The 22,502-nt window shown below is 39.4% G+C and overlaps 1 protein-coding gene across 5 annotated transcripts; it reads right to left on the reverse strand.

Moving 5' to 3' along the window:
* Positions 1 to 184: 184 nt before the first annotated feature.
* LATS1 (large tumor suppressor kinase 1) lies at positions 185 to 22,435 on the reverse strand. Of its 5 annotated transcripts, none has more exons than XM_038130744.1 (8): positions 21,637 to 22,435; positions 17,258 to 17,763; positions 15,092 to 15,227; positions 11,706 to 13,231; positions 6,520 to 7,102; positions 5,634 to 5,816; positions 5,294 to 5,400; positions 185 to 4,322 (listed from the first exon to the last, which is right to left on the reverse strand). In XM_038130744.1, exons 2-8 carry the CDS (start codon positions 17,606 to 17,608, stop codon positions 3,807 to 3,809), a joined length of 3,402 nt encoding a protein of 1,133 aa, XP_037986672.1. In that variant the 5' UTR covers positions 17,609 to 17,763; positions 21,637 to 22,435; the 3' UTR covers positions 185 to 3,806. The 5 variants fall into 5 exon arrangements, with proteins under 5 accessions (XP_037986672.1, XP_037986671.1, XP_037986670.1 ...); XM_038130743.1 differs by having other exon boundaries at positions 11,706 to 13,234; XM_038130742.1 differs by having other exon boundaries at positions 15,077 to 15,227.
* Positions 22,436 to 22,502: the final 67 nt, after the last annotated feature.

The following is a 22,502-nucleotide window of genomic DNA, read 5'->3' on the forward strand; positions in this document are numbered from 1 at the left end:
TGTAGTTTGCAGGATTGCAGGAATGCAGAGACCTGGCAAAAGCGGATGCCCAGGTCATGACTGAGACAAGTAAAGAATACTCAAAAAACTGGTGAATAACTTACTATGGCCATGAGATAATGTGAAATTGTTAAATTTACTAGCTAGTCACAGAACAAATGAATGATCCGCTTTGGCAGAATTGTGGGATGGTCTATGTATTTAATAGGAGAATCCAAAAGAACTGACAGTCTTATAATACAAAAAGGACATTATATATACATATACACACAGAGTATGTCTATATATATCTATATAGATATATATAAATCAGTAAACTTGAATAGTGCCTTTATCATGACCATCTTAAGGCATCCAAAACATTTTACTATGACATTGACCCAATTCATTATCTTTTTTGCTTTGGCTGAAATAAAGCAAACATATTTAAAGGTCTGATCTGAAACAAAAGCCTAACAGTATCTTCAGTGACAGCAGCATAATCGAAGAACCCACCCACTGCACTGCCTATCAGCTGAATAATATTAAAAGGAGTCTAAATAAATCATTCCCACTCACAGTTTTTGCAACAGCGGAAGATACATCAGTCTCAAAGAGACTTTCTAGCCATAAATTCTATAGATTCTATTACAAATTGATGATAGAAAAGATACAGCAAGAGGGCCTGCCCAAGGACAGAATGCCACTGAATATCAAATAGTATTTACAGTACAAGTTATAGGATTATAGAACATTTTATAAATACAATTAATATGTATACAAGGGCACATAAAAGAGAAACTTGTTTTTATGCTTCATAAAGTAAAGGTAGCCTGAACTAAAACTTACCGCAGAATTCCACAGCTGCTGGCTAGGAGCCTCTCTTCTCCACTGCCTGTACAAACCAATCCCCATTGTAGGTCACCAGTGAAACACCCATGTTTTAAGCAGCAACTATGAAGAATCTCAACAGACTCTGAATCTATGCATGAAACGTCAAGTTTCGAAACATGGGTAAGGCAGAGTATGCTGGAAAGTCGTGACAACATTCATGTGTAACTAACCTTCTCAGAGGAGAACCTGGACTGTAATGAACTGCACTTTTTGCAAGGAAATACATAATACTGCAGCATATAGGTGGCGAAATTCAAACAAGGAACATTGCAACTTCTAACACATTACATTAGAGAATGCCAGAAGCATCTACCAAATTCTCAAGTTGTGAGCACTTCCTGTATTTGTTTAAAAAAGGCAAAAGAGTATTTAGTATTTCAGTACTTACACGTGTCCTTAAAAGAATAAATTATTTCCTTTAATAAAAGAAATTGGTATTTCTTTTTTGACCAATGGTGCCTTTACAGGACACTTATTTATTCTTTTTTAAAATTATTTTTAAATTGCCTACGATAAGTAATAGTATTAAACAGGAATACACCATAGTATAGTGCAGGCAGAGGAGAGATATACTCAGATGAAAAGGCAATTTTAAGAGTCAATTTAATGAATTAACATTATTTTCTCTGCACACTTCCAAAAAGGTGAGGGAGGCTTGATTAAATTACCTTTAACCAGCAATATATTATACTTTGCTCCAAGACAAGTAGACCAGTTTTACTGGGATACTTACTATGAAGGAGGATAATCTTTAAAGTTTATTTACATGAAAAGCAATCTTTTTTACATAATATATAAAATGGAGTAGTTATGCACTGCAGCCATTTTATAATAATTAAGCTAAATGAAATTAATCTTAAAAGCTACACTATTTCAACAGCTGTGGGAAAGGCAGAACAGGAATTGTTTTATTAAGCTGCAAACTCATTTTCATTATTGTAAGCAACTAACTAACTACTTTGTTTGAGAAAACAACTTCTCATAACCATCTTCTAACCATTATAAACACTTCACAGCAGAGGGGTGAACTTCCACAAACATTTTCTTCTGTGACAAAGTACGTTTAAGAAGCTTCCTCACTGCCAACCTGCTGCAGCTCCCTCAGTTATGTCAATGTAATAAATCATTTTTGGACCACACTAGAAACTGGATCGCTCAAATGACCACACTCACAAGAAAGGAAACTCCAAATGCTAACCAACAAGCACTTCCTTCAGTGATCCAGTACTTAGGACAGTACTAGAGACAGCTGCACTGGCACAAACAGAGACACTGGCCTGGAGCACAGAAAGGGAACAAATGGCCATAAGCAAACAAACCAGCTTGGTGAGAAAAGTAAACTGGTAACTGATGTTGGCTGCAAGAACAGCTATGAACACAAATTTCATGATGTTTAGAGAGCTGCAATGCCAGTGCAATGGCAAAAATAATAATTTAGGAAAGCAGTAATGCTTACATACATGTTATTAGATTATCCATTGAAATTCAATTCCAAGGAAGAAGAAATGTTTCAAAAGACATTAAGTTTACTAAAAATAGTGCATCTTTTTCACCACTGTGTTTATTTTAAGAAAGAGAAGGATAGTGGCAAAAACCGTAATTCTTTCTGCCTTTCAACACTTAACTTCTGGTCTGGTCTCAGTGAAGCTGCTTAGAGTGATGGTCCCATCCCTGCTCCACATAACCTCAACAGGCTCAGTGCCCTCCCACTATGAGACCCTAGGAGACGCCTGAGCATCTACTGCTGGGAATTATGGAAACAGTAATGCAGAAGGCAGCAGGCACAGCAGTAAGTTCCTAATTCTGTTCTGAACCAGGCTGTGAAAGACAAAGCATTGAAACTGTACTGCCAGCTCAGACAGACCTGTGCACAGCCTCAGTGCCTGTGTAACCAGGAGCAAACTGTTCCAGCCAAGGCAAATGGGTCTCCACAACAAGTCTCAAAAATCATAATTTATAATCTTTCCCCATTACTATCTCAAATTTATCATAAAGATACTACTCTAAAATTTATTTTTCAAACAAAAAATTCCAACTAAAGCAGCACTGTACACACTTTACAGTTTGGTTGTAGTCAGAAAATTTAACTAGATTTCAGAAAGTGTTGTTTCTAAGGCTTCTTTTCCTCTTACATCTATAGGAGAACTGATGATAAGAGACAATCAATTGTTCTGAGTGAGCAGTCCTGCTTTGAGAGTACCAGTCACATGCCACAGTGTTACTAATATCAAATCCAATTACAATTTAATAAAATACTAGTTCTAATGCTTTATCATCTTACAATCATACTATAGCCAAGACTGACACTTTCTTGTTTCAAAGCTGAGAACTAGGGCACTCCCCACAGCAGCTGGAAACATTTCACCAGATAGGTGGCTGTTTTTCCAACACTGTGAATAATAAGGCTAAATACACTGAGAAGTGAGGGTACAGCAGCCTTTTTTTTCTCTTCAGAAATGTATCAGAGAACTTTATTAGCGTAAAGTAGGTTTTGTATTTGGTCAATGCATGGAAAAACTGTGATTAAAAATTCCGAGTAAGAGATTTGTTCTCTAAAATTATTCACTATATGTATAAATAGATACCAGGCATCTTAGGGAAAAAAAATCACTATTTCCTATTTTGAGTACTTAGAGTACAGAGGACCAAGAACAATATTCAAGTGATTTTTTTTTTTAACCTAACATCAAATCTCTTCTAAATTAAACAATTAACATCACTGGAATAAATTAATTCTCGACAAGCATTTCCCTGTATTCTAGGGAAACAAAATGTACAGAGAGGGAAAGTCAAGAAATAATTTTTTTAGCATTTAAAAAGAAGTGTGCATATATTTACACTAGCAATCTTCTTTCAATTCTCTTAAAGGAAGAGACTTTTCAAAATCTAAAGCTACAGAATTGATTATTTCATTTTTGACCTTTACTGCTCTACTAAACATAAACCAGATCACGACTCTGAACTCCTCTACTTGCCTGTTCATCATCATCATCATCATCTGACTGCTGTTCTGAGTTTTGGGAACTACCATACTCATACTCAATGGGCTTTGGATTGTTGTATGGGTAGCCATTGTCATCAAAAAACCTTCGGAAGGTGAACTCATAAAAAGCGTGTTCAGGATGTTTTCCATTTTTGTACCACCCATTAAGGGTATCATTTCTGTTCCCCTCCTTATCATCATCACTCCACAATTTATCTGGATCAACTGGATCAAAGTTTGACGTGTCCGTAGGATGAGCAATTTTGGGAATGTAGAAAGCAGACTGTCGCCGTAGATCGCTTGAAAAATCAATTGTTTTGAAAAATGGATGTGCTTTTATTTCATCTGCACCATTTTTGCCTAAACGATCTTCAGGCCCTCGGCAGAGTTTAATAATAAGATCGGAGGCCTCTGGAGTCAATTTAGCCTGAGGTGGAATATGAAGTGCAGTTTGCCAGTTGATAACCTTAAAAGCAAAAAGATGTGTTATTTATTTATAATTTCAAAAAAAAGGAAAAACACATTAAAACAACAAAACAAAACAATTGATCACAAAGAAATAATTCAGTACGTCTAAGGTTTTTCACAGAAGAAGAGAAAATGTGAAGCTGCTCTTCCAGAAAGACGAGGAATATTTTGTCTGGAAATCTGGCAAAATGCAGGCAAAGTTTATTCACATTCCAAATCTAAACTAGAGTGTGGCATGGAAGACCCCAGCTATAAACCAACAAAGATATCATAAAATCCAGCACCCAGGAACTGAGATTAGGCACATGGCTTACAATCCTAAAAGGATGAGGCAGATGAGTTTTGAGTTATAAGATGTACTATAAAGCCTAAGAGATTTCAAGTTTTAAAAAAAAAATCCACACTGTACTACATTTGAGCCACCTGAACATAATTTTGCAAAAAATGACACCTGCAGAAGACTGCCTTGATGCCTTCTCTGAAACAGCAGGGGCTCAGGAAGAAAAGGACAAAAGGCTCTGAGTTGTCAGTAGCCCCGAGCAGGCAGTCATCTGCTGCTCCTCCACCTTCCCATGCTAAGCACCTGCAGGTACCTCACCAAAGGAAATCCTCTGCAGGCAAACAGGCATGGAAGCCAAGAGGTGAGAAAAGAACACACAAATACTGGAAGAGGGATGGGGAAAGGGAACAACAACTGGAACAGATACAAACAGTGAAAGGCTGAGATGCGATGTGATTTTTAGTTGGCATGTTTACTGTACAACCAGATAAGTTACAAATGTGATTCTAAAAGTCTCTTTATAAATTAAGTGCACCTCCCCAGTAATGTAAAGTTTAAAATCTTCAGTTTATAACATGCCTTGGACAGGCAGTGCCCTCAAACATCACCTTTGTTTTCACTACAAATTAGTAAGACTATGTAAATTTCAAGCCTTTTTCAGACTGGTAATACCAGATTTTTAAAGTTACCTTCATTTGTGTTTCCAGTGGTGTTTGTGCCAGGAATGGAGGCTGCCCCACGAGCATCTCAAAGAGAATTACTCCAACACTCCACCAGTCACACAACTGTGTGTAACCTGAAATGAAGTTGAAATAAGGTAGTCAAGCCTTTGTACAGTTTTAATCTCAAATTTCTAAGAACATAGTTTAGAAGATAATTCAATACTTAAGATTTCTATATTAACAAATATTTATTTTTTGCTAAAATATCGCATCCTGGGAAGAAGTGGGAGTGTGGGAGAAGTGAAGCAGGACACCTGAGTACCAGTCACTTTGCAGTGACACTGCAGTACCAAACCACATTCATTACCTGTCCGTAACAACACTTCTGGTGCAATGTAGTTGGGTGTGCCCACCAGGGAATGGGCCAGGCAGCGCTGGTGCTGCCGTGCAGCCCTGCGCTCCAGCGGCTTCAGCCGATCCCCACACCTGCAGTTCGCCGGGTCACCCCACTCACTGCTGAAATCCATACTGTCCTGACGGGCGTGATCACCTGCCATGGAGTGACAAGGATAGCAAAGTTGAGCACGATTACTTTAGTTCTTATCTAATATGAAATTTTCTTTATCCATTAACATTCTGTGTTACAAGACAGAATCTGTTTCAGTTTCAATTCTGAACCTGAGAGTTCAAACAGAAATCAATATCAAGATGTTGATTTATGTTTATGATATAAAATACCAACCTCTGAGGACACAATTTTTTTAAGCAAATTTTTGACATAACTAAGAGAAAATACCAATCTCTATACTTTTCAGATTTCTTATCACCACATTGAGTGTATAAGGTGTATATTGTTTTAACACTTGCGTAAACATAAACCTCTAACATTTAAATCGCAAAAAAAAAAATAATCAGATTACAAATCTTTATCTTCTCACCAGAGACTGTGTAACAGTCTGAGCTAAGATACATAACATTTTGAGAAAAACTAATCAGAAGTAATTTAAACCTTTTTTTTGAAGGTATGTTTTTATTTTTGGAAACTAAAAACAAGTTATCACATAATCTGTATTTTACCCCTCTCAAAACTGTGACTTCTCTTTTGTTCCAACCTTTTCTTTAGCTGTTGTTGCCAGTAATCAAGTAGGATTTTGAAAAGCCTACTTAAACCTTCTCATAAAGGAAACAGCACAGTCATGTTTCTACTCATTTATAATTTAATTCCTTGTAAAGAATACTTGTATCTCTCTTACCGCTCTGGTAGTATTTTGAGTCATGGGTCCATCGAAAACCAGTACAGAGCCCGAAGTCAGTCAGTTTGATATGACCATCACGGTCTATCAAGATATTGTCAGGTTTAATATCTCTGTGGATGAAGCCCATTTTATGAACACTCTCAACTGCACACGTCAGTTCTGCTGTGTAGAACCGTGCCAGATTTTCTGGGAAGACACCCATTCTAATTAGGAGACTCATCATATCACCTCCTGGAATGTAGTCCATTACAAAGTACAAATTGTCCTTATCTTGGAATGAATAGTACAGGCGAACTACCCACTCGTTATCAGCCTCTGCAAGGATATCCCGCTCAGCTTTAACATGAGCAACTTGATTTCTAAGCAAGACATCTTTTTTCCTCAGAGTCTTTGTTGCATATAGAGCATTAGTATCCACCTTTCTTGCTAGGCAAACTTCTCCAAAGGCACCAACTCCCAGGGTTTTAATTTTTACAAACATTGACTTGTCCATTTTAGCTCTTCTTAGCCGAATGTAATTTGACTCTTTCTGGCACAACATTTTCCTCATTTGATCCCGGGCTTCTGGTGACAATCCAACCTGTGCAGCAAACAGAGTTAAATCTGAAGAGTGAACAGTACTCTTAATTCTTGGTGATCTTCTCATAATTAATTACAAGGCTTAGGTAAAGCAAACTAAATACTTGTACATTGCACAAGAAATAATACTTAAAGGGATTTGGTTTTGTTTTAATTTACACATTAGGATTCTATGAAAACATATAAGAGTGATAAAAAACTGAAATGTGATCATTTTCAACAGCAAAATGCACAAGGTGCCATGCACCAGGAGGTTCTAGAGAAGGGACTACTACATTCTTAAGAATAGTAATTTACAAATTACTGATAAAAACCACTGCAAATAATATTATCTGAGTAACAGTATGCATTAGCTGCCTCACTGATACTCTTTACAGGGTTAAAGAAAGCCAAGACACATCTAGGAGCTGTAAGTTGCTGAGGGCTAAGGAGCTGCCATGGGAAAGGCAGACTAACTGGAGCAGAAGTCACTGAACTTCCTGACCATGCTCTAGAATTTCAGCTGCAGGAGGGAGCATGCACTCTCTCTCACTCCACATGTAACTATCCAAACCAGATCCTACTGGCACTGCTTCCTACTGCCTGCCCACACCTCTGCCACACACCTGGAGCAATTGATATTCCCTCTTCTCACATAACGCACCCCTTTCTAACAGGACTTTGCTCACACTCTCACCACTGCTCTCCACTCTACCTAGGAACCAGCTGAGCAGAGCACCTCCTTCTGAAGTGGCTCACTCCTCCCAACGGGATCTTCTCTTGGCTCCTATCTGTGTACATATCCCTATTTTGATTGAACATCCCTGGTGTTCCAGCCAATGCCACCAACATTCTGACAGCTGAAACACTCACAGACCACACACAGCTCATCACCTACAGCATGGAAACCCTTACCTACAAGAACCACATAGATCACACTCATTGTACTCCAACCTGCGTGCCCTCCCAGTATATTTTTGCTGGTTTCAATTCCCTTAAGAGTCCCATTCAATTCTGGTGCCATTTTTCTTGGCAAATTTCAGGGCCTGAAATCAGAATAATCCTTCTTCTTTGATTTAATGTGAATAGAATCTGTCTTCAATTTTTAAAATATTTTTTCGCTGTGACATTATTGCCATGGAGCCTGATGTTCATTCCTTCTTTTGTTTTCTGACAGCATTTTCAAATTACTATATGCTACTTTTCTCAAAGCATCTCAATTATTTTATCTGCCTACCTGCCTTGCAATCCCACATCAATGACTTTCAAGTTCAACCTGTAGCATACTTCCTTATTTTTTCATGGACATGTTGATCATAAACTCAAACATGGTCACACTGAACTCCTGCAAACATCTCAACTGTATTCAAGCACTATTCTAAAAGCTTTCCATTTCTAACTATAATATCTTACTGATTCTTGATACCAAATCTTGCTGCTTCCATCTCTTTAAAGCTTCAAATATGTGAGATACTGTCTGCATAGCAGTATTCAGAACCATCAATAGGACTAAGTAACTGGTCTAGGCCTGTATAGACTGTATGTTAATAGATGACTTTGGCATTGCCTGACTTCCAACATAACTTGAAACAAAAAGTAATAGATGTGTCTGACAAAAAAGGCAAAAAAATTCAATTATATATCATTCAGTATCTTAAAAATGCTTTCACAAGATACTGTATGTCACCTATTAAAGGAAATACTGTTAGAAAACATAACATTTCTTACAGGCATCATAGCAGAAATGGATTCAAAGGAGATGCAATTAGGAAAAAGCCTACAATATGTTTGGCTACCCAAACTATTTTCACAAGTTATACAAATTTGGTAAGATTTAAATGGGGAAGGCTGTCTCAAATTTGAGACATCCCAATTTTGTAGACATCAGATAGGCAGTAGTTAGGACTGGTTAGCTGTAGTTTCAAGACTGGTGTGGGAAATAGGTTCAACTACATGTTTTGAATCAAAAAATTGTCTTATTGCAGGAACATCTGCATCTTCCAAGACAGAAACCTCTGAAGTTTTCCTCGAATGAAGGCACACTTCAACACAGAAGGAAGGATTTTTTTAAGACTTACAAATGTCAAGAAGTCAGCTGAACACCTGAGGCTGGTAAAGTTCAGACAATGGTGGATCACCTTCCTAAGGCCCATCTGAACCCTAAAGCTTGTCTCAGTACAGACCCACTTGACACAAACTGAACCCCACTCATCACTGACAAAGCTGGTAAAGAATAAAACCTAGATGGCAACAACCCCCTAGGAATGAGACTCAATACAATAATTGATCACTACAAGACATACAAAGAGTCTCCAAAACCCTGGTTTTGTAGAGCTTTGCTTTCTTCTACCTGCTCTCTAGCTCTTGCATCTGAACTGTTTCACAGTAAAAAACTAGCCCAAGTACTGCGATTTGTCATCTCTTCTCTCAACCCACCTTCATCCTTCCCTGTCATCCATTAAACCAAATGGAAATTACAAACTTTCTCTCTGCATTGCTGTATTTTCCCCAGAACTCTCCTCAGCTTCAGCATTCACCAAAAATTAACAAACTGTCAGCTGCACAAACCTTTCTGCATATGTATCTCCAACTATTTCAAGAAGATGTCAGACACCGAAACTTTCCTGACTCTTTATCGTCACACAGTTTGTCTCATTTTGCTTCCTTCTCATCTTGCTGTGCCTTAAAGGATGACTTAAGTTTCTCTTTGCAGGAAAGACACCTATTATAACTCTTGGCCAAAGTCACACATCCAAATCAAACGCTTTTGAGACCACTCAACTCCTAGGAGACCTGACACCACAGAAATACGTCACATGTGCTAGAAATACAGCATCCGGTGAAAGCAGGTATTTTCACAGGTGAATTCTGAGGTTTTTTCTTTCAAAATTCAAAGGGCAGAAAAGAAGGGATTCAATACTTGCTTAATCTTCTTAAAACTTTCTGAAAGTAAATAATTTCCCTTTCTCCTTCTCATGAAGGCCTGAAATATACTTTCTTGTTGTGGCATTCCTCTCCTGTATGCTTATGAAAAAGGAGAGGTCTGCTGCAGCACAATAACCCATCTTACACCCTCCAGCCTGTAATTAAACATCCCAGCTTTAAATCCAGCATAAACAATTAAAACTCTAGCATTAACATTATAAATATTATAAAATACCCCCACTAAGGTGCTTTAAAAGCACAAGAAAAATATCAAGAAAATTAGTGCTTTCATATGAGTAATACTTATTCTGAGATACTATAGAACACAACACAGTAAGCAGGGGAAGTGAAGTTTGCAAATCAACATTAATTATAATCTTACATTTAAGTACTCAAAAATAGCCAAAATAAATGCATGCTTAATTTTGATGCAGGATTGCATGCAAAGCCCTCGAAAAAGGGATCATGCTATTCTTAAGAAACACTGTTGCTTCAGAATCTTACTTGTCTACACAGGGATGGAGGCTACAGAGTTCAGGAAAGCTTCCCACACCTTAACAGTTTAAATCAGCTGTTAGTGAAGTGAAAAGGAAAGAGAGAAGACTAAGAATAAAGATCTAGTAAGAGTTCCAAGATGAAATCTTGCAAACATTTACATATTTGTGATTAAGCAAACACTTACAAAAGACTACAGCTTACAGTAATAATTTTCAAAGATTAAAAAAACAGCATGTCAAGAAAGTGATATAAGCCAAATACATACCCTCATAGAATAAATAAAAAAGAACATCATACTTATGTCAAACTTTCAACTACAATTGTTAAGAAATAGATTTGTGTGACACATCTCCATTTCACCTTTCTAAAAATCTTAGTTTCACTACTTCTCACTGTTTTCTCTTTTGAATTGACATGTTTGTCAGCTCCAGTTTTTACCCTTTTGATTTGGTTTAAGAGAACACTGAAACACTAGAAATAGACCACTGACTCCATGCAGGCACAAAAAAGTTGATTTCACACGTATTTGTTTTATAATTATGCCATTCAATTGCTCTTGTTTAAACAGATACATTTACAGCACTGATTACAAAATAATTAGACAAAAGATACCATCTCTTTCATTCTAAAAAAAACCCCATCTTACCTCTAAGAGTTTTGGTTTTTTTCATTTGAAATTTAAAAAACTATCCCTACTGGTAACAAACTGCAGAATGTAAAAAATATTACTGTTTGCATGTCTATATAAAAGCACTAGCCCGCCTGCAACTTGTCCCCAATTTGCTTGTACCTTCAGTACTTATTTTTAAAAAGTAGAAATATTTTTAAAAATCATTAAAATATTGCCTATAAATCAAAAATCAAGATTAAGTAGAACCCAGCTATGAACCATGTAGCTACATCTCAGTTCATGCAACAATTGTTTTGCTTCTGCCACCTTACTGTATGTAGGCCATACAAATTACCTTTAGACATCCAAAAAACTTACTTAAAAATCAATTTCTAAGAAGAAAATTAAATACATAAACAAGACATGGAAGAAACTTGCCACATCTCAAATAGAAAGATTAAAAATAAATTTCAATACCATAGCTCTAACTCTTCTACTTATCTGTACTATTTCATTCTACAATTAAGACATATCTCATAAAAGTAATACAAGAAGAGTTTAGTCATAGATTTAGAAAGAAGGAAGAGTTTACCCGCATCATTTCATTCTCTAGCTGTTTTTTCCGGTGCAAACGCTGCTGGTGTGACTTGAGTATATTCTCCACATGCTGCTCCATGAAGAATTTAAAGGCTTGAGGGGAATAACTTTGAATGCGAGACTCTCTTCTTTCTTCATCTTTCTTGTTTTTTCTAACAGGAACAGGTGAGGTTGTAATTTGTTTCTTTTCTTTATCTGTTGAATCAACACATTCGTAATTCTTTTCATTCTCATCCTCCCTGGATAAAGGAGGTGGCTCCTCCTTGTTGAGCTTGGGTCCTGCCTCATACAGATTGATGGAAGGATTCTGATGTAACAAGTGTTTAGGGTAAGGTGGTGGGGGACCCTGGTAATTTGGAGCCTCCGCAACAGGAGACATAACTGCCATATTGGTAGAGGGACTGTCAGAGAAGGGAATGGTCGGAACAGTTTGCACGGGCTGCGGCATCCAGGAAGGGTGAGTGGGTGCCAAGGCAGTCTGTAGCTCTGGTTTCAACACTCGCATGCTTTTCACTGGTTGCTGAATGGGAGCTGGCGTTATGGCTGTCACTGTGGTGGCTGAAGGCTGGGAGCTGCCAGAGTGGCTCTGCCTGCTGCCGTGATGGTTGTTGAAGGAGTTTGAGCGCACGGGTATACTGGGCTGCCACGCAGGCATGTCGTGCCCATTGCCCGGCGACGACTGCGGCTGCATGGGGGAAGGCTGTGACCAGGATGCAGGTATTCCAGCCACATTTGTGTTGTAAAGTTCCAGGTTGTGACTGTTTCTGTTTGGCACCATTATTGCCTGAGGAATATTCCCATTGGTGTATGCTGAAGGAGGAGCAGATCCTCCTGCCTGCATCTGTAGTGCTGTGGGACTCTGCCTGTTAGTTGGATTCATTGGGTACGGGGGTGGCTGGCGACTCACCGAACTTCCAGACACCACATTCTGGTGAACTATGAATTCTGCCTGACAATTGCCATTTTGCATTCCAGCTCTTCCTGAGGGAAAACTAAATTTGCTGTTGGCAGAACTCTGCATGATTATTGGTTGCCTGCCAATGGGGACAGCGCTCATGCCTCTCTGGCCCTGTGCAGATGAATTCATAGGAGGAGGATTCATAGGTGGAGGTGGATAACCATCTTGCCATGCCCCTGGTGGCACTGGAGAAATACGGGAGATCACATATTCCATGTTTCCAGAGTACCGCTTTGTTTGAGAATTTGGCTCCCAGGAAGGAGGTGGAGGAGTAGTCCCCCTTGGAGGGGGTGTCTGCCCCCGAGGAGGTGGAGGAGGAGGAGTGACACTCCTTATCTGTGGTAGAGGTGGGGGATTCACTCTTTGTCCATTGGCAGGATGAGCTTGAGCAAACGCCGCAATGCCAGATCCAGATAACGGCCTTCCTACATCAGGCTGCGAGCTGGGACTCTCTGAGCGATAAACGACACCCTCTGCCAGGGAAGGGCCGTGCCGCGGAGGAACCAAGGACTCCTTAGAACCCTTCCAGCTCTGCTTGCGGTTAACTGACTGCTGGACAGCCCCTGCTTCCACAAGAACAAAACACAACATTTACATTATTGGAAATTATTCCTATTTACTGCTTTGAATATTTTGTTCTTCTGCGTTAATTACTACAGAAACAGGACTTGAATTCTCTGACACAATATAATCCGCTGTACTTCATATGAAAACTTTTTCTACTAATACACAGCACTGCATGCTAATATGCTCAGTGAACATATAAGAGGGGAAAAAAAAAACCACATTGAAACTATAAAACTATATTACCAGAAAGTGATTTTTTAGAAATCACTTTTCTGAAAATGCATTTTGCTTCAGTAAAAATGTAAAATGTAATTGAAAAAAATGGTAATGTGCACAATTATTAGTCACACAATGTATTTTTAATCGTGTGAACAAGAAACTCTCAGAATGTTTGGCACAAATGCAAAAAAAGTAATAGCATGAAAAAATATGCTATGTTGCTAACCCCTCCATTTAACATTTGCAAAACATTTAGTGTTCCTAAACTAAAATTTAACTGAATGTTGTAAAATCAAGGCTTGCACCCTTATATGCATACAGATTACCCAGACTTGTTATATTCCTATAAGACAGAATTGGATTAAGTACTTTAATTTTAAAAGTTGTATCTTTTTGATTAAATGCGTTGTAGATAAAGAGGCAAGAATTAGAACTGTCTGAATGCAAAATTTACAGAGCAAAACCCTGCTATATATTTATTTTGCAGATGCTATTTTGCATCATATAAACAAAATATAAGAGGAACTGATGGTGCAGGCAGTCTTACTGTGGTTTTTATAATGTTAACACTAAAATATGTGTAAACACATGCAGTACTTTAATTGCTGAAAATCACCCTGTCCTCACTTAAAGAACATGTTAATTACTATATTTTTGCAGGTAACAATGAAAACTATGTCTAAATGGTGGAATTTACCTATGAACTTCATACAAGCACCAACTAATCCTGCTTAACAGACTAAAGGAAAATGATGCTGTTCTTTTCAACTCCTGACTAATTTTTCCTCCTACCTATATTGTTGATTTAAAATCTAACTCCACTGCTAGCAGCTCAGCACCCAACTTTAGTCATATAAAAGTTCAGTATTTCTGCTGCATTTTAAAAGTTACTCTTTTTTTAGGTGTATGCTACAAAAAAGGCATCAAGTTGTATAAAAATGTGCTAGCATCTGTGTAGAAAGCAATAATGGCAAGTGGCAAAACTCTGACTCTGCTAGTAAAGACATAGTCCATCCTCTAACATCTCTAAGAACATGAAGCTTGCCTTAAAAACTATAGAAACAAAAGCTGGAACCAAGCAGGAAATTAAGTAGAGAGGGATCCTGAAACATCACATCCTAAAATACAAATACCATAGTTATATGATATATAAATATACACACACAGACAAACACATACACAAAAATACACATACACAAAAATACACATACAGAATGCTGTTGTGTGGGAGGGCATGTGAAGAGAGGCAAAAAATTTTAAGAAGAATTCAGTGCTCAGCACTTATTTCTAAGTGGCGCCTGACACAGAACAAAACACAGGCTCCACATCAGCAAGGTAACAAGAATTACCAAAATGAGATCTGAATGCCATTCCTTGTATAAAATGTTACGTACAGTAATAAAACCATGCAGTTATAAAACAATGCTTAAGAAACTTAAGTCAAATGCGCCTATCTCTCAGAATGATTACATCAGATATGTAAAATGCTGTTTTTAAAAGCAAAAAAACCTGTATCTCAACATTACTGTTCTACTGTGAGCACGTGAAGGCAAAATTAACTATGTTCTGTTTCACCTATAAGAATACACTCTGAGTTACTGAGTCACCATGGATACACCTACCTGGTGGTTTCATACCTGCGTTTACAGGTCTTGCTGCTGCTGCAACCATCTGTTCCCGACGAGGATCCTGGTAGCTCATTTTACTTATAAATTCAATGGCAGCCTCTATACTACGGTTATTAGTTTGTCTAAGAGCTTGTATAACCATATCCTAAAGAGAAAATTACACACAAAAAATATTTACAAGAAATTCCAAAAACCATGGTTATTTAGCCAAATATCCTCCAGTAATTTCATCAAAGTAATTTTACAAAGTATCAATTTCTCTCAATTGTTTTAGAACTAATTTTAAAATGTCCTCTCCAGAAGAGCTCATCTGAAATAGTACCACAATCTGGATGTTCAGAAGAAAAGTTAACCAGTTGAAGCACTGCAGGCTGATGTAAATCATGTCATCTTGCTATTCATAGAACAGTTTGGTCATACAACCCTTAAAAAAGGACTTTATAACAAAAAAAACCCTATACAATGAAGTTGTTGCAATCTTTACAGACAGCTGACATTTTCAGCTCAAAAATTTGTTCACCTATGCGATATGAAGTAGTCAATGTCTTAAAGAGTATCACTATACATAGAACACATGAGGATTTAACTTGAACCATAGTAAGCAAAAAAGATTTTCTGTAAGATATTTAGGATAAAAAAAAACCAAATACAATGAATAGCATTCTACCCTGATTACTATACATACATACATACATATAAAACTATCTATATACACACACCTGACACTTATTGATATCTATCTGTTCCACTTTACCCCTTAATGCTACCTACTACCTGAGAGGTGGGGGGAAAAAACAAGAACATTTGTTGATATTTCATTTGGAAAAAAAAAAGTTCAATATATTTTGAAACTTCTCAACCAAGAAAAATGCTTTCCTACTTCAGCTGTATCTGTTCCTAGGGACATACGTGGATCAGTGCCATATGGGCTATTGTGGCAACACAACTGTAGGTTAACACATGGCAGAATGGGCTTATGCTGGCAGAGTGCCTGAAAAAAGCCCCATATAATCACAAGTGTCATGGGAATTTGCAGTTGTATCCAAGAACAAAGGGTAGAAGCAAAAGGCTTCAAGATACAAAGGATCCAAGAAAAATACCAACTCAAGATGCCTTTCTAATTTATTGTCCAGCCACACACCACAACCTTTAGTTTGCAAAACCAGCTGCAGGTTCAAATCTGTAAAAATGGAGCTGAGAACTAATCTACTTTGAAAAAAACAAATGCACATCCCTCCTTGCCCCAAAATCCCACACAAAACTTCCTCAACCTCAGCAATGAATCACAGAGCTGGAGCAAATTATTACAAAAATCATTTATCATTACAAAATCCTTCCATTCTTCCTGACACACAGTCTGGACTGTGTATTTGATCAAGTGAAAGGAACATGAAAAGCCACTTTTAGTGCTTGACACTGGGACGCTGCTGAAGAAAAGCCAGTTGGTAGTTTTGGAGAAGCTCACTCTTGGCAGAGGTAGATCTCTGTAAATACCAAAGCATCACAGACAGCAGAACTCATGAGCTGGTCACTATTGCAAGCAGTGCACGCCTGAAAAGTTAATCCCTGTTGTGGTACTATGCCTTTTTCCTTTGGCAAGATGAGTGGTTTGCTAGCTCTTTTTAAACATGCTTTTGTACCCAGGTTTACAAAGAAGGCATGAAAACAAGTGTGATTTATGTGATGCACGGGTCCCAGTAAAAACACAGGAGCTGTAAGTGTATTCATTTTCCCTTTCTGGAAACCACATTTCAGATTATTTTCCAAAATATTTGGTATTGCCTTTCAATTTAGAATAGCCATATTTTATCAACTTATTTTAATTGAGCACAACCCAAAACTACTTTGAGTATCAGAGGCAAAATCCATGTTCTAGAGAGACCAGTCCTCTCTGCCTAAAATTATATAAATAATTAAAACAACCTATCACATAAGAACAATCTGGACAAGATACTTAAAATAACAAAGCCAAGTCTCTCTAAATCCTTCAAGTCCTCTTCTACTCTTCTACATCCCCCACTATTACCAGTTTCATGTACTAATCAGAAACCTACCAGATTTTGAAGCTTTTTGCTTATGATGCTGTTCAAACATTCCCCGACCAACACCCCCTCCAACATGCACTAATAGTTTATGGCTAGTAGGACACCAAATCTTCAAAATAAAACACTTCACCTCATCAAAGCCAGCAGCTTGCAAGTCTTGCAGCATCTGTCGATTAACTTCTGATGTTCCTTTGACAGCTGAGGTTGCTTCATTTGCAAAAGGCAGAAGTGAGTTTCTTATCTCCTGCAAAACCTTATGATATGTTACAAATTTGGGAGGATTTCGACCTTGTCTAGGATCTTCAGGTAACATTTTGCCCATGCTGTGATCAGCTTTAGCAGCATCTGAGGGTTTAGGCAAATTCCTGAGGCTCTCTCGTATTTCCTGTAGCATCTGCTGGCTGCTGCCAGTATAATTACTGGCAGGAAAAGTTTTAGGCCTCATTTGTCTATAACCTTCTGGCTTCTCACTTCTCTTCATGAAAACATGTATATATGCAACCTCCACCAAGGACTCGCACACACCAGAATTCAAGGAAGACTGGCTGATGTCAGAACTTGTGAAAGCAGTGGCTCTTCACTGTGAAACCTTGGTTCCTGTAGTGCTGAAGTTTGTCACAATCCAAAACTGCTATTCTGTTAAAAAAAAACAAAACAAATCACATTTAACAGAGCAGTAAAAAAATTCACAATATAGCACTGGAGCAGTGAAGCATTCACATGCAGTACTGCCTTCACGGATACTAAAAGCATGCTAAGCGAATTCTTCAGGCAGTCTTTACTCAACCTGATTTACAAACCACGTTGGGCTTTTAACCGTCTGTTAACAACTAATGTTTTAGGTGCCTCAAGTCTAAACAGTCCTGAATTGCAAAGGATGTGGGCATAGTAAAGGGTTCTGTGTGGTGGACAAAGCTTTCAAGAGCAGATATGAACCACTGGTGTGCACCAGCACTGCTTCTTTGCCTCCCCCCTCTCCTGTGTCCATTTGTCACCTATGTTCTCCCCATCAACACCTTTGTAGCCAGAACAGCCAACTCTACTACCCAGTCAGCCAGGACATGGATCAAATAACCTTGCTGTTCAATGATTCTGACATCCAGCTCCAGCAAAAGATGGGAGTGAGAAGTACACCAGTAAGAGCGTGTAGTTACAGTGATTTTATCCGTTCTCTAGCAGTCACATTTGTTAAAACTAAACACTTGCCTGGCTCATCACATACAACTTTATGACTTCTTGTATCATCTGCTACTTGCATATGTTTAAGGGCTCAGATTCTGAGGCTTTCACAGTCTCTTAGCTCAAGTCTCCTTGAACCAGTTTTCATCAATAGTTAAGTAATTTTCAAATTAATTTTAAATAAGAGAAGATGAGAGCAGGAAAAGAAACAAAGAAAATTTTAATCAGATTTTTTTTTAATGTAAAATTGTTTAACAACTCAAGCATCAAATTCGCTGAGAGCATAGCTATGACATTTGGTAAGGGAAACAGAATTTTCTGCCAAAAGCCAAATAAAAAACGTTTGCGTTTTGAAGGCGCTGACTCATCAGGGAAAGAGCCCCGTGTCTGCAGAGAACTCAAATCTCTGTGTTCAGGCTGGGCACCAATTATTATGGCAACTGCATGGCAAAGGATAAAGCAACCACAGTGAAACACTGAAGAAACTGCAGAGCATTTGCCTCTTCAGAGTATCATGAAATTAAACTTTGTCAGTCTCTACTGCTTCACAGTAGAAGATAAGTTACTAAGACAGTGCAAGGTAAACTAAATATTTCAGCTCAGTCTTTTCCTCAAAGGCAATAAAAATGTTGAAGCCCAACTCACAGTGCTCCTTTACTACTGTGTTGCTAAGCATTTATCATATTAGACATAAATTAAACAAGTATCCAAATTTTACACAGTCTACGAAAAAGTCACTCTTTCTTCACTCAGGTTTCATTTCTATAATACTTGCACTGTCACAAAGCAATTAGTGATTCAGCAACTGAGGAAGAATATGACAAGTTAATAGGAAAAAGAACTCTCTGAAACACATGCAAATTATATGAATTAAATACTCATGCTACCCATATATGAATAAAACCCGAAAGCTGGGAAGTAATGCATAAATGAGGACTGTGAAAAGAAACACTTAAGGGATATCCACTTAATCCCATTGTCCTTAGAGAACCATTTTAGGAATAACATAATTTCTCTTATGAAACTTGCTAGATCTTAAGGGGTATAACTGCATCTACAAGCCTTCTCTGCACTGTGATAGCTTTGAAATCTTGAGTGTAGTTGGGTATTTATGCTTAACACAGTCTGATAGCATACAGTTCTTCAGTGCTCACTGAATAAGGAAGAGATCATCAGACATGAGTGAATTTTAATAATTAACAGTGAAATTTTGCCCAAAGTATTAAGAAATCCAGAAATCAGCAAAAAGTACAGCATGAGAACTATTAAAATGTAATTTAATTTTGGCCACTTTCAAAATAATTTTCCAAACATGCTGTATTTAAGACCACATTGAAAATACTTTTTCCAAAGAAAATGAAGTAAGAACTTGACAAAATACCCCTACATAAGTTTATACCAAATTCCAAAGGCCTGGAATTCAGGAGAAAACAGGGGTTTTGCACCTACATATTTTACAAATTTCATCTGTGTTGCAGTATTCACTTCATGGTTACACCTCGCGTAGCTGGGATAGATAAATCTAACACCTCCTAAGAGAAATCAAGGTTAAATTAACAGAAGACGAAAATCATAAATCAGGAGCAGTCTTGGAAAATAAAGCTGCACTCAAATTTTTAGCAGGAGTCTAGGTTTAGGAGTGTAAACCAGCCACTCTACTTATCTGCCACCACTTCCCACAGACAGTGTAACTGTTTGTAAGGCCACACAGAATCAATCTAAGGAACTTACCCAAATAAATAACTTTTTTTTTTTTGTGGGCTGTTCCTTTCGGCAGCACTGATGTGTACCAGCATGTACATGTAAAACTAAGCCTTAATTCTTAGAAAACAAATTAAATTAGTCCTCCAGAAAACAGGAATTACTACAGTTTACCTTGCTTTATATATGAAACTCAAAATTCACAAGTCACCTCTGCTTATAGACATTGGCACACATTTTAAAGGAAGAGAGTGTTGACTGCTGAGTAAGAAATGGATCTCAAAAACTACCAGACATCAACTGCATCCATGGGAACTGATGGCTATTCCCTCCTGTAGTTTTGTGTCCTTAAATAATCTGTTGGTTAATGCAGCTGTTTTTGCTGATTAAATTCTCTTCCCTAAAGGAGTTGAAGAAAATAATGTTTCACTTCTTCTCAAAATATGGGAATGCAGTATTTTCTTTTACAGGTCAAACTGTAAGGAAAAAAAAAAAAAAGCCCACCTTGTTATTTTTACATTATAATCATAAAAGATTGGACTTATACATAAATAAGTGTTTGAATGAAAGCTCAGAAGTATTCAAGGCCAGGCCTGATGAGGCTTGGAACAACCTGGTCTAGCGGCAGGGAGCTGGAACTGGATTATCTCTGAGGTCCCTTCCAACCCAACCAGTCTGTGATGCTCTGAATGGCAACACGCAACTGTCAATGACTCCCATGATTTTCTGAGGGAAAAAAACTACACAACTTTTTAATCTAACTTTAAAATTCCTTATAAAAATACTTTCAATGCCCGCATTTCCAGCTGAGAAGTGAACATCACATATTAATGCATATAGGCTCCCTCCCTCATGTACCTATTCTAACAGCTTACTTTATACAAAATCACAATGCTTCACTGCTAGGGATAAAGAAAGTAACAGAGACTTCACAAGTCATAAAGTGTAGGGACAAGTCATTAAGTTTGTAGGGACTTGGTTCAGACCAACTAAAGGAGGCTCTTCTTTCAGGTAACAAGTCATTGAGCTGCAACAGCAATTTCCCAAAGGATGCATTTCCGATGCTAAAAGTTTTCATAAGATGAGGAGAAAACTGGACCCCGAAATTAGCACATAAGCACAGCTACATATGGTCAGAGAAGCCAGAGCTGGAAAGAGCTAGAGGCCAGCTGAATACCAGGAACATTGTGCATTCGCTCGGTTTGCTTCCATTCTTACGCTCTGCTATGTCCTTTAGCAGGATACAGCTCTCCTACGTACACATACATGTATTCCCGGGAGCAGCAGGAGTCATTGCAGGCGCACCTCGGAGCGATCTTCACGGCTAACAACTGCAGGGCAGCCAAAGCCCCGCTGCGCTGCTCAGGCCGGCACGGACTGCTGCAAGACAGCGGGACCCGGCCTCCCAAGGACCACGCAGGCCAGGAGGGTTTCACCGCCAGGAGAAGTATCCCGAGCGTGCCCCGCTGGGACACCTGCGCTTCAGTCGCCTCGCCGGCTCCAGGCCGTGAACGGAGGCGGCTCCTGCCACGGCCGCGTCCCGCAGCGGGCCCAGCACGCCGGGCCGAGCCGGAGCGGGCCCGTTACCGCCCCGACCCTCCCTCCGGCCCCGCGCACGGCGGACTCTACCTGAGGCGAGAAGGCGGCGGCAGCGCCCCGGGCGCTCGGAGCTCGGCCCCGCCCGCGCGGCGCCGACCGGCCGCGGCCCTTCCCTTCCTTCCGCCCTTCCTCCGCCCCTCGGCGATGCCGGCAGCGCCCGCTCGGTCCCTCCGCCAGCGCCCGCCGCCGCCTCGGGCCGCTCAGTTCGGCGCCGCCATTTTGTCAGTGTCCCCGCCGCGGAGCCGCCCGGATATGGGCAGATCCCGGCCTGCCTCGCGCGGCTCCTGCCGCTCCCGGATGGAGCAGCGGCGGCTCCCGCCCGCCCCGGCGGGGAGCGGCAGCGCCCTGTAACCCCTGCGCGCCCGCACGGCGCAGCACAGCGCACAACAGCGCTGCCGGACACGGCTGGCTTCTCCCGGCCCAGCGCCCAGCACCCAGCACCACGGACAAATTCCCATTTTCCAATTTTCCGATTTTCTTTTAATGGGGGGTAGAAAGCTCCGCTGAGCCTCGTGTTTCAGCTGATGCCCGAACGATGGACTCGTTAGACCAACAGGAAGGAAAACCCACAGGTTAGCACTCGGAGTGATCCATTTAATTTCCATCTTTTGAATTTCTAATAAATTTCAAATAAGCTGCTCTAAGGAACTTATTGGCAACTCAGTACACCTTGCCCTGCGAAAGGAGGACTGGCCTGTCCCCAGCACTCCATCCAGCTCCTGCAGCCAGACACACGGAATGTACATCGGATAAGGTGGTCCTGCCACAGCAGACCCAGGGCACTCACCGTGAATTAAAATACACTCTAGAGGGGTTATGGTGGAAATGCCACATAACACCTCGTAACTAACCTGTTCCTGCCCAAATACAGAGGTTTTTCCATCCTTCAGGTTCAA

Source organism: Motacilla alba, chromosome 3 (assembly GCF_015832195.1).
Source record: "Motacilla alba alba isolate MOTALB_02 chromosome 3, Motacilla_alba_V1.0_pri, whole genome shotgun sequence".
NCBI classification, from domain to species: domain Eukaryota; kingdom Metazoa; phylum Chordata; class Aves; order Passeriformes; family Motacillidae; genus Motacilla; species Motacilla alba.